This window comes from Pongo abelii, chromosome 8 (genome assembly GCF_028885655.2).
Source record: "Pongo abelii isolate AG06213 chromosome 8, NHGRI_mPonAbe1-v2.0_pri, whole genome shotgun sequence".
NCBI lineage: Eukaryota > Metazoa > Chordata > Mammalia > Primates > Hominidae > Pongo > Pongo abelii.
In genome coordinates, this window is record NC_071993.2 from 110,988,181 (window position 1) to 111,011,908 (window position 23,728).

A 23,728-nucleotide genomic window follows, 5' to 3' on the forward strand; every position below is an offset into this window, starting at 1 on the left:
AAAAGTATTTTTTAGAAAACTTACTATGTTGTGTTTGCCAGTGGCAGCAGTGATTCATTTTATTATTTATAAGTTATTTGTCATCTTTAATTCATACTTTTAACAATTTTGTTTGTTGATTAGCTTTATTGCCTTTCATGGGTATTGTGCCAAAAAAAGAGCTGAATAACCTGAAATTTGACATGCTATCTATAACTCATCAAATTGTGAGGTACTTTGAAGAACTAGAAGTGGAACATATCTGTAAAGTCATTTGATTAGAATGAGTTTTTTCATTGTTTCCTGAAACTGTTTCATATTGTTATAGAATCTGTTTGCAGTATAAAAGATTGTCATTGCTTCAGAAGGAAGATCTACATATTATATTAGCATCTTTTTTTTGTCCCAAATTAAAACTAAAAGAGCTTTACATGTAGGTAATTTTCAGAGATAATTTTATAATTTATTAACATCTTCACTATAGGAAGACGATTTGCCTTGTCATGATATAAAAGACACCAGAGACAATGATTGTGATCAATTTTATTAGGGTTGGAACAAACAGAAACCTCAGCCAAACTAATAAATGCATTTTCACTTTTGTTACACATCTCAAATACCCAGATTCATTGACCTCAACATTTAAATTGAGAAGAAAATTGAATGTCATACTGCTGAATCTTAAGGATTTGCTTTAAAAAAGATAGAGTCAAACATTAATAAATACAGTGATTTTATGATTTCTTTAGATAAAGATGAATGAAATGATATGTAATTTTATTTGATGTGGCTTCCATTTCTAAAAATCACTATTTTATTACTATTTCTTATGTTTTATGTGGAGTTGCTGTATATACTGTGAGGTATGACATTACTGGGGCTACATGTTAATTTTCTCACAAGTAGTTTTTGAGATATTCTTTATATCAGTTAAATTTTAAAAATTTTACAGATAAATATATGGTTTAATCCTAAATATAAAAGTCTCAGTTATTGTTTTTGTTTGGGGGTAGGAGAGTTTCAGCCACTGAACATGTTTGAGATCATGATATGCATATTTTAAATAATTACATTATGTATTTTTTTTTCCTTATTGCTAAACTTCTTGCGTTTGGGGAGTCTCTTCCTTTTAATGGTGATTTGGTTTCATGAGGGATTACTGATGGGAAATTTTAAATACACGATGTTAAATCAAAATCAGTCTCTTTCACAGACCATCAATAGCATGTGGTGATTTGGAATCTGGTTTCTTTTGGTGCTTCTACTTGTAAACACATGATTGTTTTTCATAGTTGGATTACAGATCTATTGTTAGATGGAATATACTTCTAGCATTTTGAAATGATTAAAAGAAGGAGCTCTAAAATGTACTTCATTCTATATTTTATCTGCTGTAATAAATCATAGCTTACTAAACTTACTTTTAAGAGTGCTTATATTACCAATTTTTAAGTTGACAGGCTTGGCTTAACTTGTCAGCAAAGGGGAATATTATTTTAATCCTATTCAAGATCATCAGATACATTCATTTTTACCACACCATGTGTAAAATGGTGTGTTTATGAAAAAACTTAGTATCCATTTATTTCTCCTTTGTGTATTCTAAGACTTGCTTTCCTTTTTTGTTTTTGGCCTCATTAAGTAGATTTTATTTAGCATTATTTCTTTAGTATGATCAAGCCAATTATGAAATTTTGCACTTTTATAAATGGCATTAGCTTTCCTTATGTTCAGTATTTCCAACTGTGTCCATAGATACATTTATAATTTTATGATCTTTCAACAAGGTCAGTTGAGTTTATCACCTTAGTTCAGCATCAGTGCTGCCAGTAATTCTTCGCTGGTTGTCTTTGGACCTTTAAGAAAGAGAATGATACATAGGGTTATTAAGCAACTAATTAACCTTTGTGTGGTGTAATGTCCCTTTCTGCACTGAGAATATGCATGTTCTGTTCTTTCATTCTTTTTCACCAGACTAACACCTATGCTAATGCATGTTGAAAGGAACTTTTTAACAACTTTGACTTGTAGCTTATCTGCTCTCATAAATGCTTGCTGTGGAGAAAGTATTATTTCCCCACCTCCTGCATGCTTATACACTGTAGGTTATAAATGAAGTGGAGAAAGCACCCAAAGAGCTGAGAAAAGAGCTCATGAAACGCAGGAAAGAGGAGCTTGCACAAAGCCAGCATGCTCAGGTAACAGCAGCAGCTTAATGCTACTAAAACCAGAAAGCACCATTTTCTCACAGCTTGATAAACCATGGTTGAAAGGGTAAATTTTAAGTGTTGTTATTATATGATGTTGACTTCTCCCCGTTCAAAAACTCCTGGAATCTTCTTTATTTTAATACTAAATTCATACTAATGGTGACATTTAAGTTGCTAATGTGAAATTAAGTGGAATGTTTGCAAAGTTGACTCCAGATGAAATAAACAAGTATATGAATGTATAATCCACTGTTATCTGATTTTAATCTTGATGGGAGCTTATAGTTTTAAGTAGTAATGCCAGTGTTTGATAGAAAACTTTTAGGACATAAAAACAGAGGATGGTATATAAGCTTTGTGCTTACAAAAAGTATGCCCATTAAAACGCTATTATTTCTATAAAGTGCAGTTAGAAGAAAAATAGCAAATGGTAACTTTAAATGGTAGTTCAAACATGTATTACTTTTAAGCTTGACAACATAAGCAACTTTAAGACTGGATTTTAAATATTAAGTACCTTATTTTTCTTTTTGGTTCACAATCCAGCAGTTAAACAAATAAGACTATTTTTACCTATATAGAGTTTAAAGCAACCCGATCTAGGTGATGATAAAGTTAAGCCTTGTCATAAGATGGGTGAATTCTTTTTTTTTTTTTTTTTTTTTTTTTTTTTTGTGAGTCAGAGTCTCGCTCTGTCTCCAGGCTGGAGTGCAGTGGTGTGATCTCGGCTCACTGCAACCTCTGCCTCCTGGGTTCGAGCGATTCTCCTGCCTCAGCCTCCTGAGTAGCTGGGACTACAGGCATGCGCCACCACACCCAGCTAATATTTTGTATTTTTAGTAGAGACAGGGTTTCACCATGTTGTTCAGGATGGTCTTGATCTCTTGACCTCGTGATCTGCCCGCCTCGGCCTCCCAAAGTGCTGGGATTACAGGCGTGAGCCTCCACCACCGGCTTGGTGAATTCTTTACAAAGTGAGATAAATTAGTATTTTTAACAGAATTTTCTAGAATTATCTCACATGACAAAGTCTTTCATATGAAGGAAGATGAATCTTCTGATTAAATTTATACTAAGCCTGGAGGCAAGGATAAATGAGCTCAATTTTCCATTACGTAAGTCAGTGAAAGGAAGAAGAGATGTGGATCGTGTATTTAATTGTTCCTTTGAATTATCTTTTTAATGTCGTTTTATGTGATTTAACAAGTGGTTCCCAGACTTGTGGATTTTATAGACCCATAAAAAGAAACATAGAAACAATAAAAACCACTGGGGACCATGACATGGGCTGCCATTAAAAAAAATTTTTTTTTTTAATTTTGCTAAGTAAAGATATTTTAAAACTGCCATTTACTTATCACCATCATTTCAAAGGAGAGAATATTTTTAACACCATGAAAAATAAGGAAAATATAATCTTAGAATTTAAAAATTAAATAAAACTAGCTTGTCTGAATAAATTTAGTTTGCTTTTGTTTTTTTCTTGCTATGAGCCATTGAAACATTTTGTCTTGGCCTGGTGTGGGTATTCCTAGTTTAAGGTGGTTAATAGCAAACGCAGCATTTACTATATGTCAGGCATTGTTCTAAATGCTTTATGTGTATGAACTTATTTAATCTGAGCTAATTATCCTTGTAGTCTTATTACCCCCAGTTTACAGTTGAGGGAACTCAAGCACAGGAAGGCTGAGTGACCCTCCCAAGGTCACATACCTGGGTAGTGGTAGAGCCAGGATTCTCATCCAGATAAGTTTGGGTACATGTTTCACACACTGATTCGCTGCACCATGCTGCCTCTCATATTTAAGCTACCTACTTGTGCTGCAACTTAAACTCTCGTCAGCTTGACTCAGTGGTTCTTGGCCATGTCTTGTTACCAAGTGAAGAGGAAGTCCTTGCTGGCCACACATGTACTTTTGGTTAATTTGGATTTCAAACCAGATTAGAATAATATGGTTTTTGCCTTATAAAGGAATATAGGCGTTTATTAATTCCAAAAGGCCATGTATCAAATTCTAAAGTCGAAACTGAGAATTAATGTTGAATGAATTAGGTAATACTATGTTTTAATAAGACTTTGTTGGTGATTTTTCATATAATTTTGGGAACAGGCCAGTATTTTCTGAGTAGAGCTGAAGGTAATCATAAATTCCTTCAGTAAATCTAATGAGGAATTTAGTAATCTAACAAATATTAAAAGTATTTCTATCTACTGCTTTAAGTGAAGGTACAAAAGCTTTATAACTTTACAGTCTATTTCATACTTTTTTTGAGAATTCATAAGTAATGGTCATACAGTCATGGAGCTAGAACATATTTGATCATTTAAGTCCAGTGGTTTTCAAACTATACTAACAGGAACTTTTGACTTTGGAAGAAGCAACTCTGGGAGTCCCTAAGAAGGCAAGGACTCTGGGCTGTGAGCCCCTGCTTCTGCTTCAACTCAAGCAGCACCACTTTTGCTGTGTTTTGTAAACTGCGATTTTTGGAAGTGAGTTTTAAAAAAGGGGGTTCTACTAGCTTAAAAAACAACAGCAACACACTAGAGTTTGGAAACCACTGATCTAGTTCAAATCCTTCATTTTACAGATGGGAAAGAGGTCCCTCTGTTAAGTGACTTGTTCTGGGCCTCAAGAAACTCAACATTTGTATAATTATTCTTTTCATTTACAAAAAGTCATTCAGATATATTTTCACCTGGGAGGTGCATTCTATTCTGATCCACAGGGTGTTGCTCAGATCATGATTCAGTCTTTTCAGTTGTCATCTTGTGCAGTCTTCAACGCCCAAATGCAGGACGTAAGTCCCACGTGCCTGTGGGAGGATGGCTTCTCCTGTTTTACCTGCCTTTTCACATGTGCCTTTTCATTGTTGACTTCATTTGCCAAAATCTAGATGATTGATACATGATAATGTTTGTAATGACAATAATAGTGATAACCTGACTTTAGAGTACAGTATTCTTCAGAGTTTTCACATTTGATTCTCATTGCCACCACCCTAATATAGGGATGGAGTCATATAACCATTTTACAGAAGAAGAAATTGAGGCACAGAAGACTGTGATCTGCCTCAAGTCACATAAGAGATTAACGGTAGAGCTGGAACTAGAGCACTTTTAACACAGTGTTCTGTCTACCCTGCCACAAATTCTAATTTGGGATTTTCATGTTTTTCGAGAAAATAAAATATCCTCTCAATAGTATAAGCTTTGCACATGTGAGAAATTGAATGCTGTGATTAGATTTTTATTTTCGTGTGAAGTGACATTTTGATTGCATATATGTTTATGTAGATATTTTAATTATGGATATGGTCAGAAAAGCCATGTTAAAAGTAGTGATTTTCATTCCATTTAACTCTATTTTCCATTTATTCAAGTAGTCAATAATGGATAGTGAGTTGCTATTCTCCTTATTGTAGTTTTAAGTTAGGTTGGAAATGCCAAGCTGTATTCTTTCTTGCAGTTTCTATAGGGAAATAACTAGCTCATTTAACACTGTAATTTTTGTTTGTGACGTTTGATATATACAACAGGAGTAGATAGAATACAGCTTGATTTCAACCCCTCCTTTTTCCTCTCCTGAAATTAGACTTGTTTTTTATTATTGGCAGCTGTTTGACTTTTTACTGTTTTCTAAGAGAGTAAGTAAAACATTGATTTTTAAAAGGAGAGGGAGAAATTATGAATTACGATCACTTTTCTGATCATTACCATTTTTAGCCTTTCTTTTCATTTAAAATGATCAAATTCTATACAAATAGCCCAATATATCATAACCCTTTCTTACAGTTTTCTAGACCCCAAAGTTGTATTTTTAATGTTTATAGTTATCTGATTAATATGATAAAATTGTTTATCCACATTTAAACTTGTTCTTTTAAAGGGCACTCATTTTACAATTTATGTGTTTACTTTAAAAAATGATTTTTGGCCTTAATAGTTTGGGTTCTTTTGTTGTTGTCTTTTATTTGTTAATCCAAGTGATTAAGTTCATCTTTTTTTTTTTTTAAAGTGTGTTTGTGTAATCTTTTTGAAATGTGAGTGCTCTTTTCGTACCTGAAAGTAATTTCTAATTATAAATTCCATTGTGAATGTTATTGTATTTGGCTTTTGAAGTTAGGGAATTTAGTGAATGTGTAATAACATTAACATTTTGTTTGTTTTGAGGTAATGAAATATGTTGATTAGTGTGTAAGGGACCTTTTCAGATAATTTTTAGCTGTAATATAAAAAATCCTTTATACAGTGTCTGACTACATAGTCATCCAGATTCTGCTTAATTTTTCAAGTCTACAGCTCTGTAAGGCAGCTGGGTTCTTTGCTAACTCTAATTGTTAGGACTTGTATACATTGGACTTACATCTGCCTATCTTCACTTTTACCTGTTGATCCCTATCTTACTTCTGCAGCCACACAGTGCTAGTTCTGCCTGCTTCGGTATATAAACAGTCATAGCTCTTCTTTACCCTTTATGAGTTAGCTGCTTTAAGGAACACTTCTCTAGTTCTTTCAGGCAGTCATTGTGAGGCATGGTTTCTGAACCCTTTATTCCCAGCTTTGAGTTTTCTGTGGTTTACTTTTGAACTTTTAAAAATGTGATACTAAGGGAAGGGACCCACTACTCTTTATGTGGACTGAGACCAAGACTGTTGATACTTGGGACCAATTGAGTGGAAGCTCCTTGAAGGCAGAACTCTCTTTCATTAATTTTAGTAACCTTCTAAGTAGTATAGTGCCCACCATTTACTAAGTGCTTAATAAAGATTTTCTTTGAATTGAACTCTTACCGTGTTTAATTTAAACATAAATAAAGTAATATGAACAAAAATTGCATAGATGAGAAATTACATTTACTGTTTTAGTGGCACTGGCTTATATTTACCTTTTTTATTTTCCCATAAGTATTTATTCACCCCATCCTTTAGTTTTGTGTTTGATTTTTTTGTGCCTAAATGTAAGATTTATATTTATGCTAGTTAATTTAGACCCATTGTTTCTGTCTGCACAGATTTTTTTTTAATCCTATATGTAAACCAATGATAAAAATGTTGAACAAAAGAAAACCCTTTGATATTTTTGCAGGTTACGTTGTTTATTGAACAAGTTTGTATATAGAAATTTTACAATTGAGGCTGGGCGCGGTGGCTCACGCCTGTAATCCCAGCACTTTGGGAGGCCGAGGTGGGCGAATCACAAGGTCAGGAGATCAAGACCATCCTGGCTAGCACGGTGAAACCCTGTCTCTACTAAAAAATACAAAAAATTAGCCGGGCTTGGTGGTGGGTGCCTGTAGTCCCGGCTACTCAGGAGGCTGAGGCAGGAGAATGGCATGAACCCGGGAGGCGGAGCTTGCAGTGAGCCGAGACTGCGCCACTGCATTCCAGCCTGGGCGACAGAGCAAGACTCTGTTTCAAAAAAAAAAAAGAAAAATTTTACAATTGAAATTAGAGAAACAGTTTAATTTTGTTACAAATAGTAGGAAAAAGAAAAGCTTGAACAACTTTGTTATAACTACTTAAAAAAGATAGGCTTTGAGATTTTGCATCTCTTTATTAAAACTCAGAAGCCCTTATTCTAAATAGTTGAATTTAAATATTCATTGAAAATTTTTTCATAATTTTCTTAGTGATAAAGTTTTACAGGTGACTGTAGCCAAGTTGGTAATTGCATTTTATAGAGGCATTCATTAGTCTTTTCTTTCTCTACTGTGTATGTATTTATGCTAAAATGCAAATGAAGATGCAGATGAAACAGCAGCATTTACAACACCAAATTAGTTCACTCTCTGACAGGAACTGTGCCACCTCCAGAGATTCAGGATGGTAGCAAGGCCATCCTGAGGAGTGGAGTGAGACTCTCTGTGCATTTGAGGAGCTGCCTGGCAGTGATCCAGACCTCATCAGACTCTAAGGCCTCAAGAATAGTTCCAAAATGCATCTTAGGTTTTGATCTTCTCGAGGATGTGCAAGAGGGGGGATTACAAGTGAAATTCTGCTTCAATTCTAAATTCTAAATCCACACAAAAATTGATTGAATAGTCCGTGAGCCAATCACCACCTGCTATAACTGCCAAGAGAGGGATGGACAGATCCAAATTTACATTTCTTTAATTTGGATGTTGTTCCTTTTCTTCTGTAGATGTATGATTCTAGCAGAAAGACCATAAGTCACTTTAACGTTTCCTTTTTTTGCACAATAATTGAAGGATGTTTTTCTAAAGCAGAAATTTGGCATTCGGGTAGATAATATGTACTCAATAAATATTTGTTGAATGAATTAGTGAATCCCAAACATGTTTGTAGAATTCTGTGATTATACAAATTTTCTTGATAGATTTATAGTATGTAACTCACTTTCCTATCCCCAGTTTGCATTTCTCTAGCAATGCATTCTCATTAATTTCTCAAATTATTGTTCTTCTTTTTAGGCACATGCTGTAGATACAGAAACTATCTTCTTCTGTTAGGATAGCCATGGTATTTCTTCCTAAAATTTATCTCCTAAAATTCTTCCTCTTTAGTTCCCCAAATTCTGGTATCTGTTTTACCTATTAGCTCTTAATTGCCTTTTTTCCTAGAGGGTCTTTCTTTTTTTTTTTTGAGATGGAGTCTCACTCTGTCACCCAGGTTGGAATGCAGTGGCATGATCTCAGCTCACTGCCACCTCCACCCTCTAGATTCAAGCAGTTCTTCTGCCTCAGCCTCTCTAGTAGCTGGGATTACAGGCATCCGCTACCACATCTGGCTAATTTTTGTATATTTAGTAGAGATGGGGTTTCACCATGTTGGTCAGGTTGGTCTCGAACTCCTGACCTCAAGAGAACCACCCGTGTTGGCCTTCCAGAGTGCTGGGATTACAGGCATGAGCCACCACACCTGACACTTAAAGAACATTTCTTATTTATCCTTGTTTCAGTCACACCATAGTGGAATGAGTGATCAGTTTTAGAAGCTGCAAATTTACTGTTCTCTCCAAGATGCTAGTGTAATAGGGCACTTTAATTATGAGTGGGCTATATGCTTGTTCTGTATGTATCCTTCTTAGTGAGTTTAGAATATTATGTATTCTACTGCTTTTTTCTTAGACTGAATTGGGTGACTAAATACATTTGTACTATATAATTTTGGTGATTTTAAAATCCAGCTAACTTTGCAAACTTGGTTTGGAAATCTTGTTAACCACTAATATATACAGCCATATAGATAAATGGATGTTTAGTTCATTAGATACTTACTAACTGACAATTAACTTTTTAATAGGAACAAGAGTTTGTTCAGAAACAACAGCAAGAATTAGATGGCTCTCTGAAAAAGATCATCCAGCAGCAGAAGGCAGAGTTAGCTAATATTGAGAGAGAGTGCCTGAATAACAAGCAACAGCTCATGAGAGGTAATTTTTTTAAAATTAAGAAATACTGCAAAATGTAGAATTCCTTGTGACAGTAGAAGTGAATGTAAACATATAACCATTAAAATTTCTTCTTGCCCTGATGGTGCTGGAAATATATCTGAATAATTTTGTGTACTCATTATGCCTTATAGTTGTTAGTATACCTAATGGTCGTGTGTTAGAATGGGATTTAAAGTACTTATCTTCCCTAACAAATTAGCTTAGATTTTTTTTTCTTTCTTATTAAGATGATTAAATAGGATTTTGGTGTTCAGAGTAGGACATTCTCTGTTTATACGACATTAGAACAGACTGGAAAGAGGTAATAGATATTGCCTTACATTGGTTACAGTTGCACTTACAGCTCAGAATGTCAATATGTGTGTACAAGTTAGTGTATTTAGAATACTTCTATGTAAATATTAAAATGAAGAGCAAAGTACATTAGTAAAAAAAGAGCAAAGTGACATTTTGAAAACTGCTGTCTTCTAGCTCGAGAAGCTGCAATTTGGGAGCTCGAAGAACGACACTTACAAGAAAAACACCAGCTGCTCAAACAGCAGCTTAAAGATCAGTATTTCATGCAAAGACATCAGCTACTTAAGCGCCACGAGAAGGTTAATGAAAGGAAAATTTCTTCATTTTTTTGTTCGTTTTAAAGTTTGCAAAGCTATTTAGTTTTGAAACTTAAGTTTCTTAGATACTGAATTTTAGATTTCCTTTCTGTCTTTTATCCTACAATTTCTTGGATGAAGTTTGGAGTAATTAATTGTATCTTGATCATGATTGCAAACTTCTTTTCTACAAATTATAAGGAAAGTAACTAATTAATAATGCTTAAAGACGTTTTACACCTTGTAATCTTCATCTTGGCTCTCAAAGGTAACTATTTTGGCTCTATTTGTGGTTCAAGTATCCTAAAGTATGGACTCCTTGTACTTATTAAAAGAGTTGCAATATAAAACTCTCATCACTAATAACTTTCTTTTCTTTTTATTCTTTTGAGACAGAGTCTTGCTCTGTCACCTGGGCTGGAGTGCAGTGGCACTCAATCATAGCTCACTTAACCTCGAACTCCTGGGTTCAAGGGATCCTCCTACCTCAGCCTCCCAAGTACATTCATGCACCACCACACCCTGCTAATTAAAAAAAAAAATTTTGTGTGTGGAGACAGGGTCTCACTATGTTTCACAGGCTGGTCTCAAACTCCTAGGCTCAAGTGATCCTCCTGTGTCAGCCTCCCAAAGTGCTGGGATTACAGGTCACCAGACCTAGCCTAACTTCTTACAAGTTATTTTGTGCCTAGTATTTTGCTGGTCACTGCAACAAGGGAGAGGGTAATTATAGGAAACAACAATAACAAAATGACATATTTAAATGTGCATGTGGGTACTAACTATTGTTTCTATGTCACTGGATTCTATTTAAAACTTTCATAGGAAACAGAGCAAATGCAGCGTTACAATCAAAGACTTATTGAGGAATTGAAAAACAGACAGACTCAAGAAAGAGCAAGACTGCCCAAGATTCAGCGCAGTGAAGCCAAGACTCGAATGGCCATGTTTAAGAAAAGTTTGAGAATTAACTCAACAGCCACACCAGATCAGGACCGTGATAAAATTAAACAGGTAAATATGCAAATTAGTCTCTCCTCTTTTAGGTTTTAAAGTTTTGAATGACCATTAGAAGTTCTACAAAATTCCTTTCTTTCTAAACAATTAGAGCCACCTTAGGCTTGTTGATGTTCACTTTAACTCTGTGGCCTGGGGCTGTAGATACATAGCATATACCAATTAGTCTTCCCCAGGATGGTGGTCACAGAGAGCAAAGCCTTTCCTCCTATACCCCATACCAGCTCCTGAACTAGACTGGTCCTAAGACCAGCCCTGGGAATGAGATGACTTGGACAACTTTTCAAGTCAAGATATATGGCCTCACTGTGATACTTCTGTAGTCATGGTCACACACACGAATTAACTCGGATCACTAAGCAGATAGGAGGATCAAGGTTTTAATCAGAAGTTCCTGCTCTCCCCTGAAGCTGTGATGTGGACTCCAGATTTGAGTCTCAGCATGTTATTACTTGTAGCTTCAGTTTATTGTGGCCTTGTTTTGTTAAATTCCTTTATATCTTCAGAATATATAGAAATCACATGCTTCTGAACTATAATTTATCTTTTTTTCTTATTTATAGTTTGCTGCACAAGAAGAAAAGAGGCAGAAAAATGAGAGAATGGCTCAGCATCAGAAACATGAGAATCAAATGCGGGATCTTCAGTTGCAGTGTGAAGCCAATGTCCGCGAACTGCATCAGCTGCAGGTCAGATACAGAAGCCTGACAGCAAACCCCATAGGATGCAGCAGCACAAGTGGCTGCTTTTGAGAGAATAGTAGCTAGCCAAAGTCAACTGCATCATACTTACAAACATGCTGGGTTTGAGAGGTTCTGTTTTTTGTACAGATCCAAATGAAGATCAGTTTAGTATCATAGGCACTTGTGTAGATTATATATAACCAGGATTAATGTAAACATGAAGCTAAATTGTAACCTACGAAATTAAGTCTTTCAAAAGCAGTATTGAGTATGGTTTTTAGTATATTTTGCAAGAAGATGTGGAGAGTTTCAAAATGATGTAGACAGTTTTGTTGTCATATTCTGAATTTTTTGTCAGATTCTAAGTTTAAAATTTCTTTTCCATTTAGAGGGAAATAGTTTATTTTCTTCTAGGTTTTTGAAATAAGTGATAAGTTAAATATATGGGAATTTTTCTCCTAGGAAATTTAAAGGTTACTTGAGAGAGGGCTGATTTAGGACCTTACATAGAATGTACAGCCCATCTAAAATGTTTAAGATTTCAGAGTAGTATATAAATGTGGGTATCTATATATTTGCTTAATTTACTATAGTAGAACAGATCCTAATAGATTGGCCTAATGGGCCAATAGATCTATTACAGGAATAGATCTATTAGGCCAACCCTTTAGTACCAGATCCCACATTCTGTACTCATGGGTAAAATATATGCAAGCTGCCTTCTGAAGTGTCAGTTTTATGAGCAAATCTTCTTAGAAAGGAAAAACAAAAGCTCAAGCTAGTTCTTTTTAAGTTCTTTTTATATGGTATGTAATAGTTCTAGCTTCTAAACTTGTAAAAAATGAAGCTATGATTCATTTCCTAATTCATGGCCCTTGGTTTTTATAGAGGAAAACTTGTATCTCAGTAATAGCGTGATATTTGATGAGTAATTTATTATTATGGAAGATAATTGTATTTGTGAAAAATTGCTTAGTTGATCTGAAATTTTTTTAAATCCCAACTTTATTTTCAGAATGAAAAATGCCACTTGTTGGTTGAGCATGAGACTCAGAAACTGAAGGAGTTAGATGAGGAACATAGCCAAGAATTAAAGGAGTGGAGAGAGAAATTGAGACCTAGGAAAAAGGTAATTTTAAAAGCTTTAATTAAAATGATATGTGTGTACTCGTCCGTCTACCCAGCTATTGGCTCTTTACCTACTGTGTGTCAGGTACAGTGTCAGGGGCAGGAAACATAGAGATGAAAAGACAAAGTTTCTGTCCCCAGAAGGTTTGGAATCTAGTGACAAAGAGTTATGAACTGGTAGGGTCATTGCTCTGAAGGAGGTGAGTACAGAATACAAGGGAAAGGAACAGATTTTGTAAGCAGAGGAGGAGGAGAGCTTAAATCTGCCTGGGTAAGTCAGGGAAGGTCTTCAAGAGGAGATGCCTTGCAAGCCCAGTGAGTCTTGAAGGATGAGTAAGAACTTGCTAAGCGGATGGGCTGATTGGAGTGGAATGGGATGATTTGAGTAGAGAGAAGAGAATGAGTGAAAAGGAAGCGTACAGAGAATTGTAGATCGTTCTCTGACATTGGAGTGTAAGAGGGAGTGTGTGCCAGTGTGTAGTCATTAGGGAGGAAGAAAAGGAAGGAAGGAAGGAAGGAAGCGATGACAGCTGAGTCTGAACAGGTCAACTGGAGCCATATTAAAAGGCCCTGGTATTGATGTAAACTTGAAATCTGGTAAAATAAGGATGGTGTCTTCCCTGTCTCACCCCTTTCCCTTGTTTTTACTTGACACCCTATTCACCTGGTCTTACTGGCTAACCATTTCACCTGAGTTTTTGCTATCACTGTATGATCTCTGAGCCTTCGCTACTCAAACTTAAACTTTTCTTTTGGGGGGGCTTCCTGCCTACTATACATTTCCACCATTCCTTTCTTCCATCCATCCAATCAATCAAGGAAATACGTATTTAGCTATGTGCCAAAGGAAGTGAAATGACTAAATGAGTTCATAGTGTGGCTTTTTGTTTGTTTGTTTGTTTAGACGGAGTCTCACTCTGTCACCCAGGCTGGAGTGCAATGGTGCGATCTCGGCTCACTGCAACCTCCGCCTCCTGGGTTCAAACAATTCCTCTGCCTCAGCCCCCCATGTAGCTGGGATTACAGGCATCTGCCACCACACCTGGCTAATTTTTGTATTTTCAGTAGATACGGGGCTTCGCCATGTTGGCCAGGCTGGTCTCGAACTCCTAACCTTAGGTGATCCACCCGCTTGGGCCTCTCGAAGTGCTGGGATTACAGGCATGAGCCACCATACCCGGCCCATAGTGTGGCTTTTTAATTTAAATTTTATTTATTGTTAAACTTTTTGAATAGGTAATGCATTCATGTAGTTTAGAATTCAAAAGGTACAGAATTGTAAACGGTGTAAAATCTCCTTTACCTACTTGCAGCCTAGCATCTGCTTCAAACACCCTAGTTGAACTTGTTGACAGTGGTCACAAGTGAGTTGCTAATAATCAGATCCTATGGCCTTATCTAACTGTTCTCCTTAAAAGTCTTGTTTCTTAAAATTCTCCTCTCACCTGGCTTTTGTGACACAGCTCTGCTCGTTCTCTGTGTTCTTTATCCCCTTTTGTCTCCTGAAATGTAGACATTTCTCAGTTTTGCCCCTTTAGTAAAGAACAGTCTTTACCTTGATGATTTTATCGCTAGTCATGGTTTCAACTGTTGCATATAGACAACCCCAAAACTTAAATGGTAGCGGTTGTATAGAGCACGAATTGTAAAGTCATACAGATGTGGGTTCAGATCTCAGTACTGACACTTACTGATTAATTTTCTCACTTACCATTTCTAGGCCTAGTTTTCCTAATTTGTAAAATGAGAGTGACACTACCTATTTGGTGGTGTTTATATAGCAGTTATCTAGTACCTGAGCTATAGTAATGGTTCAGTGAATGGTCGCTATTGCTATTATTGTTTCTTGTTTTTATTATCAGTTTGAGCTAAGTGCCCATTTTCCATCTGGGTGTTCTGCTCCTCTTCATTTCACCTAAGCCTTGTGGTTCCTTTTCTTGGTCACTGTATCTCAGTAGCACCTATACTGAACCCCAAACGTTCTGTATCTGCTCTCCTTTCTTTGTTTTTCTTTGTAACAATTCATCACCACCAGACACATTTGTTTATTGTCCCCTCTTGTGAGTGAGCATATAAACTCCTTAAAAGCATGCCATGATTGCTTCATTTATTGATATGTACCCAGTTTCTAGAACAGTTCTGGCACATTGTACAGATGACTACATACCTGTTCAGTGTTGACTGAAGAGTATAAACTCAGTAGAGAGAAAACCAAACTCAGCATCCTTTTCCTTCATCTCCATCTCACCTTTCCCCACTCACTGCAGCCCACTCACCATCAGATGTTCTTTTCTGCATTCCTGTTCTCTTAACTGACATCTATGCTAGAAACCAGAATTATTTTTCATTTCTGTCACACCCTACATTCAATCAGGTGCCAATTAATTTGGACTCTTTTTCATAACGTGTCTCCTTTCTTTCTCACTGCTATCCTGGTGCTTGTTTAAATTGTTCAGGAATGTCCTAATGGGCCTTCTAGTTTCTAGTTCCCTTTCCTTTCTTCCCACTCACCTGCCATCACTGGAGGATTTTTCCTCAAGAACATGTCTCGACACTGTCATAGTGATGTTGAGAAATCTTCAGTTCCATCAGAGTAAAATGTAAATTAATTGCCTCAGTTTGACTGCGAAGCCTTCATAGTGCCACACCTGAGTCACAGTCACCCTTTCTAGCTTCCTCTCCCACTAGCCACTTTGTTCCCAGTCCAGGTTCCAGCCTTGGGTATAATGGCCACTCCTCATATCAGCTCCTCGGCTTCCTGCCTGCTGTGTTTCGGCTCTGTTTCTGGCATGCCTTCCCCATACTGCCTATCAAATTCTTATCTTTCCTTCAGCACTAAGCTCATGTTTCATCTCTTTTGAGAACCCCTCCTATATCCTTCCTTCTTTTCCTGTGCTTTGTACCTCTACAGCACCGCTTATCCCTGAATCACTTCTCCACAGAGTCATTGATACCTGTAACAAAATGCCATAAACTGGAGGCTGGGGAGTCTGAGACCAGGGTGCCAACACGATCACGCTTTGGTGAGGGCCCTCATTTGGGTTACAGACTGCCGACTTCTCACTGTGTCCTCACATGGCGGAATAACAACTCTCTTTAGCCCCTCATGAAGGCACTCATCCCATTTGGAGGGCTCCACCTCATGACCTCATCCCCTCTCAGAGGTCCCACCTTCTATGCATAGTACGCGCACATTAGGGATTAGGTTTTTATATGGATTTGGGGGGCACAGACATTCACATCACAACGGTGCCTCTTACATTTCTCAAGCACTTATTTTTGCTCTGTATTATGGGGGTAAAAATGATTCTGGTTTAGGTTGTACCTTTAAACAGCTTATATTATAGTCTAGTGTGAAAGAAAATACAGGCGCATCGTAACTAAAATAACAAGTAGACAGGGGTAAGTGCCATGTGGGAGAAACAGATAATAGTTAATGATAGGTACCATATATTAGAGTGCATAGTATGTGTAAGTACATCATTATCACATTTAGACTTCATATAGCAAATTATCCCTATTTTTACAGCAGAGGAATTGAGGAATTAAATGGTTCTCTAATATAGGGAAGTTAAGGAATGGACCCAAATTGTCCATTTATGTGGCTGAGCTGGACTTGCACATAGGGCTGTGCAAGCTTATGATCTTAAAAAATTGAGTGGGCGTGTCTTCTTGAGGATTATATACAAAGAAAGTGTTTTGGACAAGTAGTTTTATCTTGGCTGTCAGCATAAATTCTATGTATAATACCAGCACATAACAATTTCTTTTTCCCTTTCTTTTTAAGACACTGGAAGAAGAGTTTGCCAGGAAACTACAGGAACAGGAAGTATTCTTTAAAATGACTGGGGAGTCTGAATGCCTTAACCCATCAACACAGAGCCGGATTTCCAAATTTTATCCTATTCCCAGCTTGCATTCCACCGGATCATAACAATGGGAAGCATTCTGTGCGTGGGTTTGGCTCTTTCAGTATGTCATTCTGTTCTCATCTTCTGCCACAGTCTTTCAGATAGCTCACGAAGACAATCACCTGCCTCACCTTCTAGGTGTTTTCCTTTTTTTGTTTTTTTTGTTTTGTTTTTAAGCAAAGATGAAGGGAAAACGAACTAAGACAGATGCTAGGCCATGTTGGCAAAGTAGCATCTTGGTGACTAAGGTGACTTTGTATATTCATCTTAAAAATTATGTTCTTTAGACACTGCTACCTGAAAACTGTTGGAGAAATAATGTTTAAAGTTATTTAAGAAAAACTGTTACATCACTAAGTATTAATAAATTCTTCTTACCTGACGTAACTTCTCAATGATGCCTAAATTCTGTAGTTGAAGCTCTGCTGCAGAGAGTTGGGATAATTTTCTTTTGGTGGATCAGCTCTCATAAAAAAGCTATGATTTGTTCAAATATGCTATTGACTCAGTAAATGAATATTTTTTTTCTTTAAATAGGAACACCCTCTTTTAAAAGAGAAAAATTATTTCAGTGATTTGTCAAAACGAATTACCTCTTTAGGCATGAGCTAATAATTGAGGGTGCTAATTTTCTTAAGATAGTGCCTAAAACACTAAATTTCAGTCAAGTCGTAAGTAGGATTTTCTTTTTGATCAACAGACAAAAACATCTTTAGAATTAAACATGGTTGTTTTGGAATTTTTGCTTCTCTTACCATTTGATAGAAATTTTCATCCTAAAATACATGTACCAAAGTTTGGAAAGATGAAAAAAAGAGGTAGCTTTTACATTGCAAATTGGAAATGTAAAACTCATGAAATTTAAGCAATATAGGTTTAGCTATCTGTGTTTATTTTCTAAAATAATACCTGAGCTGGTTAAATGATTTCTCTCCATCTTAGCTAATTCTGTTTAAAACTCTGTCAGAGGCCTGCAGGCTGTGAGTTATATTTATAAATATATCTTCAGAAATTAATCTTAAAAGAGGCATTTGTTCAGAATACTTTTTTAAAAGTTTAAATTAAATATTTAGGCACATGTCAGAAATTACTTTTCCTTATTTTGAAATGAGGCTACTTATGTCTTGGTTTTATTTTGTTCCATGTTTAAATCATTCACTTTGATTTGAGTGGGAAAAGCCTGAAGCCTTTATCATGTGGTTGCTGATGTGTGTAATTATTAATGAAATGTTCACTCCTAGTCCCTTATGAGGCTTAGAATTTCAGCCACATGTCAGGTCAGACAGTATTATAAACTGTACTTTGCTGTCTGAGACAGCACATTTGTGAATGATGCTTGCTGCCTGCCATTTTCAACCTATTCTCTCTTAAGAGTGCTAGGTACCAAATTGTGAAAGTTTGTTTTCAGTTATATTACTTTTGAGGCTGGTGAAAAATTTAAATGTAACTTTGTGGTAACACTGATTCATATTTAGAAAATGTAAATGTCTGTAGCACTTTCTTGCAGTTAATTTGAAAACTTTGGATGCTGAACCTTGTTTGTCAGTGATTTAGGTGATTTAAAAATGCATGTGTGATTTTAATTTTATAATTGTTTTGACAAACATAATTTACTTGGACAACTTTGTAGGTAGCCTTAACTTCTGGCCAAGTTTGTTTTTTATATAAATATATATACATATATATACATATTATGTATGGTTGTAAATTCATACACTTATCACATGAATGTGTTACTGTATACAAAACTCTTAATGCTTTATTCTCAAATGCTGGGTTGAAAAATGTTTTGAAAGCCTTTTAAAATATATATCTTTATAAAGTAATATTCAGGATGATGATAAAAGTTGTTTATATTGTTATGATAAAAATGACAGTATAATGTTGCCCAGTGTATTTAATGATTTATTTGAAGAGGGATTGGGAAGGAACGTTTTCATACCACTTTCTCTTTTGAAATTTTCAGTTTATTGACTTTTAAAAAATGAATACCTCAGGCAGTAGACATTTTTTTCTAGTATCATTTAATTGATACCCTGTGTGCTAAATAGTGTGTGGTGCCTGATTAATTTGGTCTGAATATTTGATTCTTTCTGTTCCTTTCAACTTACATTCAGAGTATTGACTCAAGGAGAGAGGCTCAGAGTGGAATGGTTGACGCTGTGGGTAAGGTTGGATCTCCCTTAAAACTGCCTTTTGGATTCAGTGTTTGTGCTTGAGTTCGCTTTCAAATATGACCATAATCGTGTGAGTGCAAGACTGTACAGTGATACATATGTAAAGGTAAAGCATTCATTTTAATACTTAAAGTTATATAAATCTTTTCAAAAAGTGTTTTGTTATAAAATATGCTGTTTGTACCCATACCAGCCCACCTCTTCTGAGGCCCTGTATTCAAATAGATGATAGTGATCTATCTTTCCTGCGTGAGGTGTAGGTGGCGAGTGGGCGAGGGGCGCAGACTTCTTTGAAATCGAAGAGTACAGTCAAATCTACTGCTGATTTGGTTGTTTTGTTGCTGTGGCAGAATATGCCATGAAACACATAAAAACTTCTCTGAACGTGCACCGTCATCAGCCACCTCCTCCCCTCTTTCCCTGAGTGCTGTGAACACAGCAGACCTGCACACTTCTGCAGATCCAGCTCCTACAGCTTGGGGCACCAGGCTGCCTTTCCTAGTCCTGTCAACAACCATACAGTGTGAGTTGCTGAATTAGCTGCTATTCTATGTGGAGTCACATTAAGCTTTTTCTTATCTTTTTCTATGGGGAAGCTATAGGGTGGGTAAGGAAAAAATGTTGAATGCTTTTACTTTGCTGAAAATATTAGAACTCTCTTGTGACAGGATACAGCAAATTATAATTAAGTATAGATTACCAGAACCAGAGCTACCTCTTAAGTCGTACTTCCTCAAGCACAAAGCTCTCAGGCATATGAGACCCACCTTAATGAAGGGTCTCTGATTTCTTGAGCATCAGCAAGTTTCAGAAGTGACTATTTTTTTGTACTCTTCTAGTTTCCTTGTAACTACACACTTTTTCCCATTCCACACTATGCTTAAATGACAAAGACTCTTCTGAGAAGCCAAATTCTGTCCAAGTATTAACTAGAGATATTGTTGATGAAAGAAAATCTAGAACTGAAGTGAAAGAAGAGTTCCAGTTCTAATAGTCTTTTGATTAACAATTCTTTTCTGAGAAATGATTTTTGTAAGAAATGGGGTGATTCTTTAAATGCTTTTCTTAAGTTGAAGGCACAACAGTTAATGGCTGTATTGTTGCTATTCCGTTGCTGACATGTTTTTGATAAAGCTTTAACATTCCTGCTACTAATTTTGGCGGAGAGTGTTTGCCAGGTTTCAATGTGGGCTGCAGCTTTTTGTGCTCCTTCTCTGGCTTGCAGTGTAATGAGTTCATAAGCTAAATTTTGAGAAAGAATTTTGTTTCAGATTATGCCTCTTATCTACTTGGGAGCAACATGTCTTTTCAATCATGGGATTGACACATGAAAAATAAAGTTATTTCTTAATCAGTTTTGGGAAGCAGTCTTTTATTGAGAATCTTTGAAACTGGAGTGTCCTGCCTGAGAACACTTTGCAGTTGTTGGTCCTAGTTATATTGTAAAACTTGCAGTCCCCCCAGGTCTTCTGACCCTTCCAGAGTTAGTATTCCTAGCTGTCTGTAGGCCACAGCACACACGCAAACACACACACACACTCAAATGTAGTTTTTAGTGGTAACTTGCTGGGGGTTGTCTTTCAGCATGCAAACCCCTCCTTTGGGAGGTGCTTAAAATATTTCTATCAGCCTATGTATATATGTGTATGTTTTTAATTTCTTTCCCCCTTGGGATGGATGATTTTTCTCACCAAGCATTTCACAAATCATATGACCTCACTTCTGCAAAAATAGTCTCTTCGTCATTGATAATGTTCATGCAAGATTCAGTAGACGCTAGGCAGCATCACTCGGCACGTGTCCAGCTAGAGGGAGGCATGGAGTGTCATTTTCTAATCTGGGAGCGTTGTGCACTATTGAGCTCATTCTTGACTAAAAAAAATGAAACAAAAGAGGCTCACATCCATTGCCATACAGCTGAGGACATAACCTCATATCTGCCCATCCTCCTTCTGAGTTTTGTCCAGAGAAGGTAGTAAGTTTGGACTTGTACCCTATTTTACTTGAACATAAAACTTGATGAAGACTTTGGGTATCTTAGGTAAATCTAGTAACAACGGAAAAACGCCTATGTCTTGATTAATCGAGATAAGGATCACTATTAAAGGGGATATAATACTTGAACCCCTAAAGCTACTTTTTTTAAAAGGGTCAAAACATCTTTTTCCCCCCTTTTTTTGGAACTTACTTTTAATAAGTGTAAAAGCTACAATTAAAAAGTAAAAAATTCAGCCTTTGGGTAAAACTAATGAATTCTTTTGAAAAAAAATTATTTAAAAGGCACAATTCCTTTATTATACACAATAGTTTTCATTAGACAGTAAAACTCAAGTTGTTTGAAATCTAGAGGCTGTATGAACTAATTTTTATTTTATTTTTGTTTTATTTTATTTTTTGAGATGGAGTCTCACCGGCTGGAGTGCAGTGGTACGTTCTCGGCTCACTGCAACCTTCACCTCCCAGGTTCAAGTGACTCTTCATTCTCAGCCTCCCGGGTAGCCGGGATCATAGGTGCCCGCCACCACGCTGGCCAATTTTTTTGTATTTTTAGTAGAGATGGGGTTTTGCCATGTTGTTCAGGCTGGTCTCGAACTCCTGGGCTTAAGCAATCTGCCCGCCTCTGCCTCCCGAAATTCTGGGATTACAGGCATGAGCCACTGCACCCAGCCTCATTTTTAAAAAATTCTCATTAATTCATAGCAGGCAATTATCAGGATATAATAAAACAGGCAAAAAGACCACATAGAGTGTGTAGTGCTTGACTGGTTGTTGCCGTTAGCGGTTGTTCGATATAGAGGTAACAAGTGGAGTGTTTTTTCTGGGCTAATATGAGACACTCAGCAGAGACCTTATGGAAAATAAAGTCTTTTTAGAAGAGTAGTGGTGTAGAAATAGATGTAATTTAATCCCATTTTTAATTATCCAGCAATTTGAGAGTCACAACTTGTAACAAATTCACCAAATGGCTAAGTATAGTCTCTTCTGAATTGGAGTATCTGATGTTACTGTGCGTTTCTTTGGGGCATTTGAGATTTGTACATTTTTCTTTAATAGAAGTTTCTATATTCCATATATTACTTGCCCTACAATCATAATTCCATTGCCCCAGGATAAAGCACTACCTAATTGCAAGTAATCTTCTTGCTCATTTGTTGCATGTTTATTTCAAATAACTTGTGCTTAGGGAAAACTTTCATGTGCTTTGTAAAATCCCCAGATTGAGTTCATAGTTGCAGGTATCTGAAGATTTGCCTTTAAAGACCTCAGGGATTGAATGAAATACCAGAAGCTGTGCCCCAAAATACAACCACTTTTGTTTTCTTGTGTTTGTAATAAACAGTGTTAGAGTCAGACCCAATGAACCCAGACTATTTTTTAATCTTTCTTTGGTCAGATGAATCACATTAAACATGATATTAAAAAAGAAAAAAACTTTAATGGGAAATTTTACAATTGAAATGATGTTTCATCTTACAGACCACAAACAAATGTTTTTAGACATTGAAAAGTGGTTAAAGACCAACTGCGCCCAGTCCCCCAAGTGCCATTTTCTGAGTGCAGAATGGAGGGTGACATCTTGAGCTGATGCTGTGTCCCCAGCATCAGGTTTTCTGTTTTCCCCCTTCTCCCTTTATTCCTTCCTTGTCCATTGCCCTTCACCCTTCTTTTTCTGTTTGCTCTGGCCTGGTTCAGTATAACATATCCGTGAACTCTAGCATGGGCCTATGGACAATCATAGCTGCAATCAGACTTTCTAAGCAAATGGGAATGTGATATACATATAACCATTAGAAACCCTATCACCTCCTAGAGGGGAAGTGAATTCTTAATTTTTTTAGTTGCAAGAGTCACTTCTTAGCCAACTGACTAGGGAATGCAGAATGAACAGGGGAGGAAGGAGCTGATGGTGCAGCCTTAGAGCAGTAACCAGAACACACCCCCATCAAGTGTCACCTCCAGGAAGGCACCCCACCCCCATCCTCCCTTTTCTGGGCTCATATTTAGGCAAAGCTCTAAGACTCCTCAGCCAACTTTTATGTAACTGGCTTTCCTAGGCTGGGGCTTGAACTAAGTAAAGAAGCCAAGGAGTTCAGATCTAGATAGCAGAGAAGTAAGTCTCATTCTAAACCATTACAACTACTCTTAGAGTCCATCCCATGAAGCTCTTTCAGATTGTGTATCTTTGACTGAATTCTATGAGTATATATTGTTCAGACTAAAACAAATGTTGCTAGCTAGGTTGGCTATGCTGTCTCAGTAGGACATTGACAGACTCCAGCTTTCACCCTCTAGAGAGCTTGGACCTAAGTGCCACATGCATTATGAGACCTGGTCCAGGAGCTGTCCTGCCATGGCTAGCTCACGGCTTGACAGCAATACTTCTTCTCCTTCTCCGCCCAGCATAGACTTGGTCACCTGAAAGTGAGAAGATCAGTAGGAAGTTAAAACATATCTTGTGGCCTGTGGGGATCTTGGCTTGGGCAATTATGGCAACCGTGACTACTGCAAAGATGGCTTCAAAGGTGAAATCTTTTGTAAGACTACATTTATTTAACTTGTTTGCCCCATTTCAACACCAGCTTGGTTCTCCTTTTCCTCCCTGCTTTGACACTCTC

At 36.7% G+C, this 23,728-nt stretch overlaps 2 protein-coding genes across 4 annotated transcripts in view; one reads left to right on the forward strand and one right to left on the reverse strand.

Annotated features, from left to right (window-relative positions):
• The window catches only part of SLK (STE20 like kinase), a 64,937-nt gene extending 46,116 nt beyond the window's left edge, over window positions 1–18,821 (forward strand). The window contains exons 13-19 of one of the 2 annotated variants that reach the window (XM_024253841.3): window positions 2,085–2,177; window positions 9,453–9,582; window positions 10,075–10,199; window positions 11,022–11,210; window positions 11,777–11,902; window positions 12,912–13,025; window positions 16,812–18,821. In XM_024253841.3, the coding sequence (XP_024109609.1) occupies window positions 2,085–2,177; window positions 9,453–9,582; window positions 10,075–10,199; window positions 11,022–11,210; window positions 11,777–11,902; window positions 12,912–13,025; window positions 16,812–16,958 (924 nt within the window). In that variant the 3' untranslated portion in view covers window positions 16,959–18,821. The remainder of the gene's footprint in view (window positions 1–2,084; window positions 2,178–9,452; window positions 9,583–10,074; window positions 10,200–11,021; window positions 11,211–11,776; window positions 11,903–12,911; window positions 13,026–16,811) is intronic. The other variant, XM_002821127.5, reaches the window with a different exon arrangement.
• Window positions 18,822–22,528: 3,707 nt separating this feature from the next.
• COL17A1 (collagen type XVII alpha 1 chain) overlaps window positions 22,529–23,728 on the reverse strand; it is a 51,655-nt gene continuing 50,455 nt past the window's right edge. The window contains exons 55-56 of one of the 2 annotated variants that reach the window (XM_024253736.3): window positions 23,442–23,528; window positions 22,529–22,835 (exon numbers count right to left, since the gene is read on the reverse strand). In XM_024253736.3, the coding sequence (XP_024109504.3) occupies window positions 23,473–23,528 (56 nt within the window). In that variant the 3' untranslated portion in view covers window positions 22,529–22,835; window positions 23,442–23,472. Of the gene's footprint in view, window positions 23,529–23,728 lie in introns of both variants that reach the window. The other variant, XM_024253735.3, reaches the window with a different exon arrangement.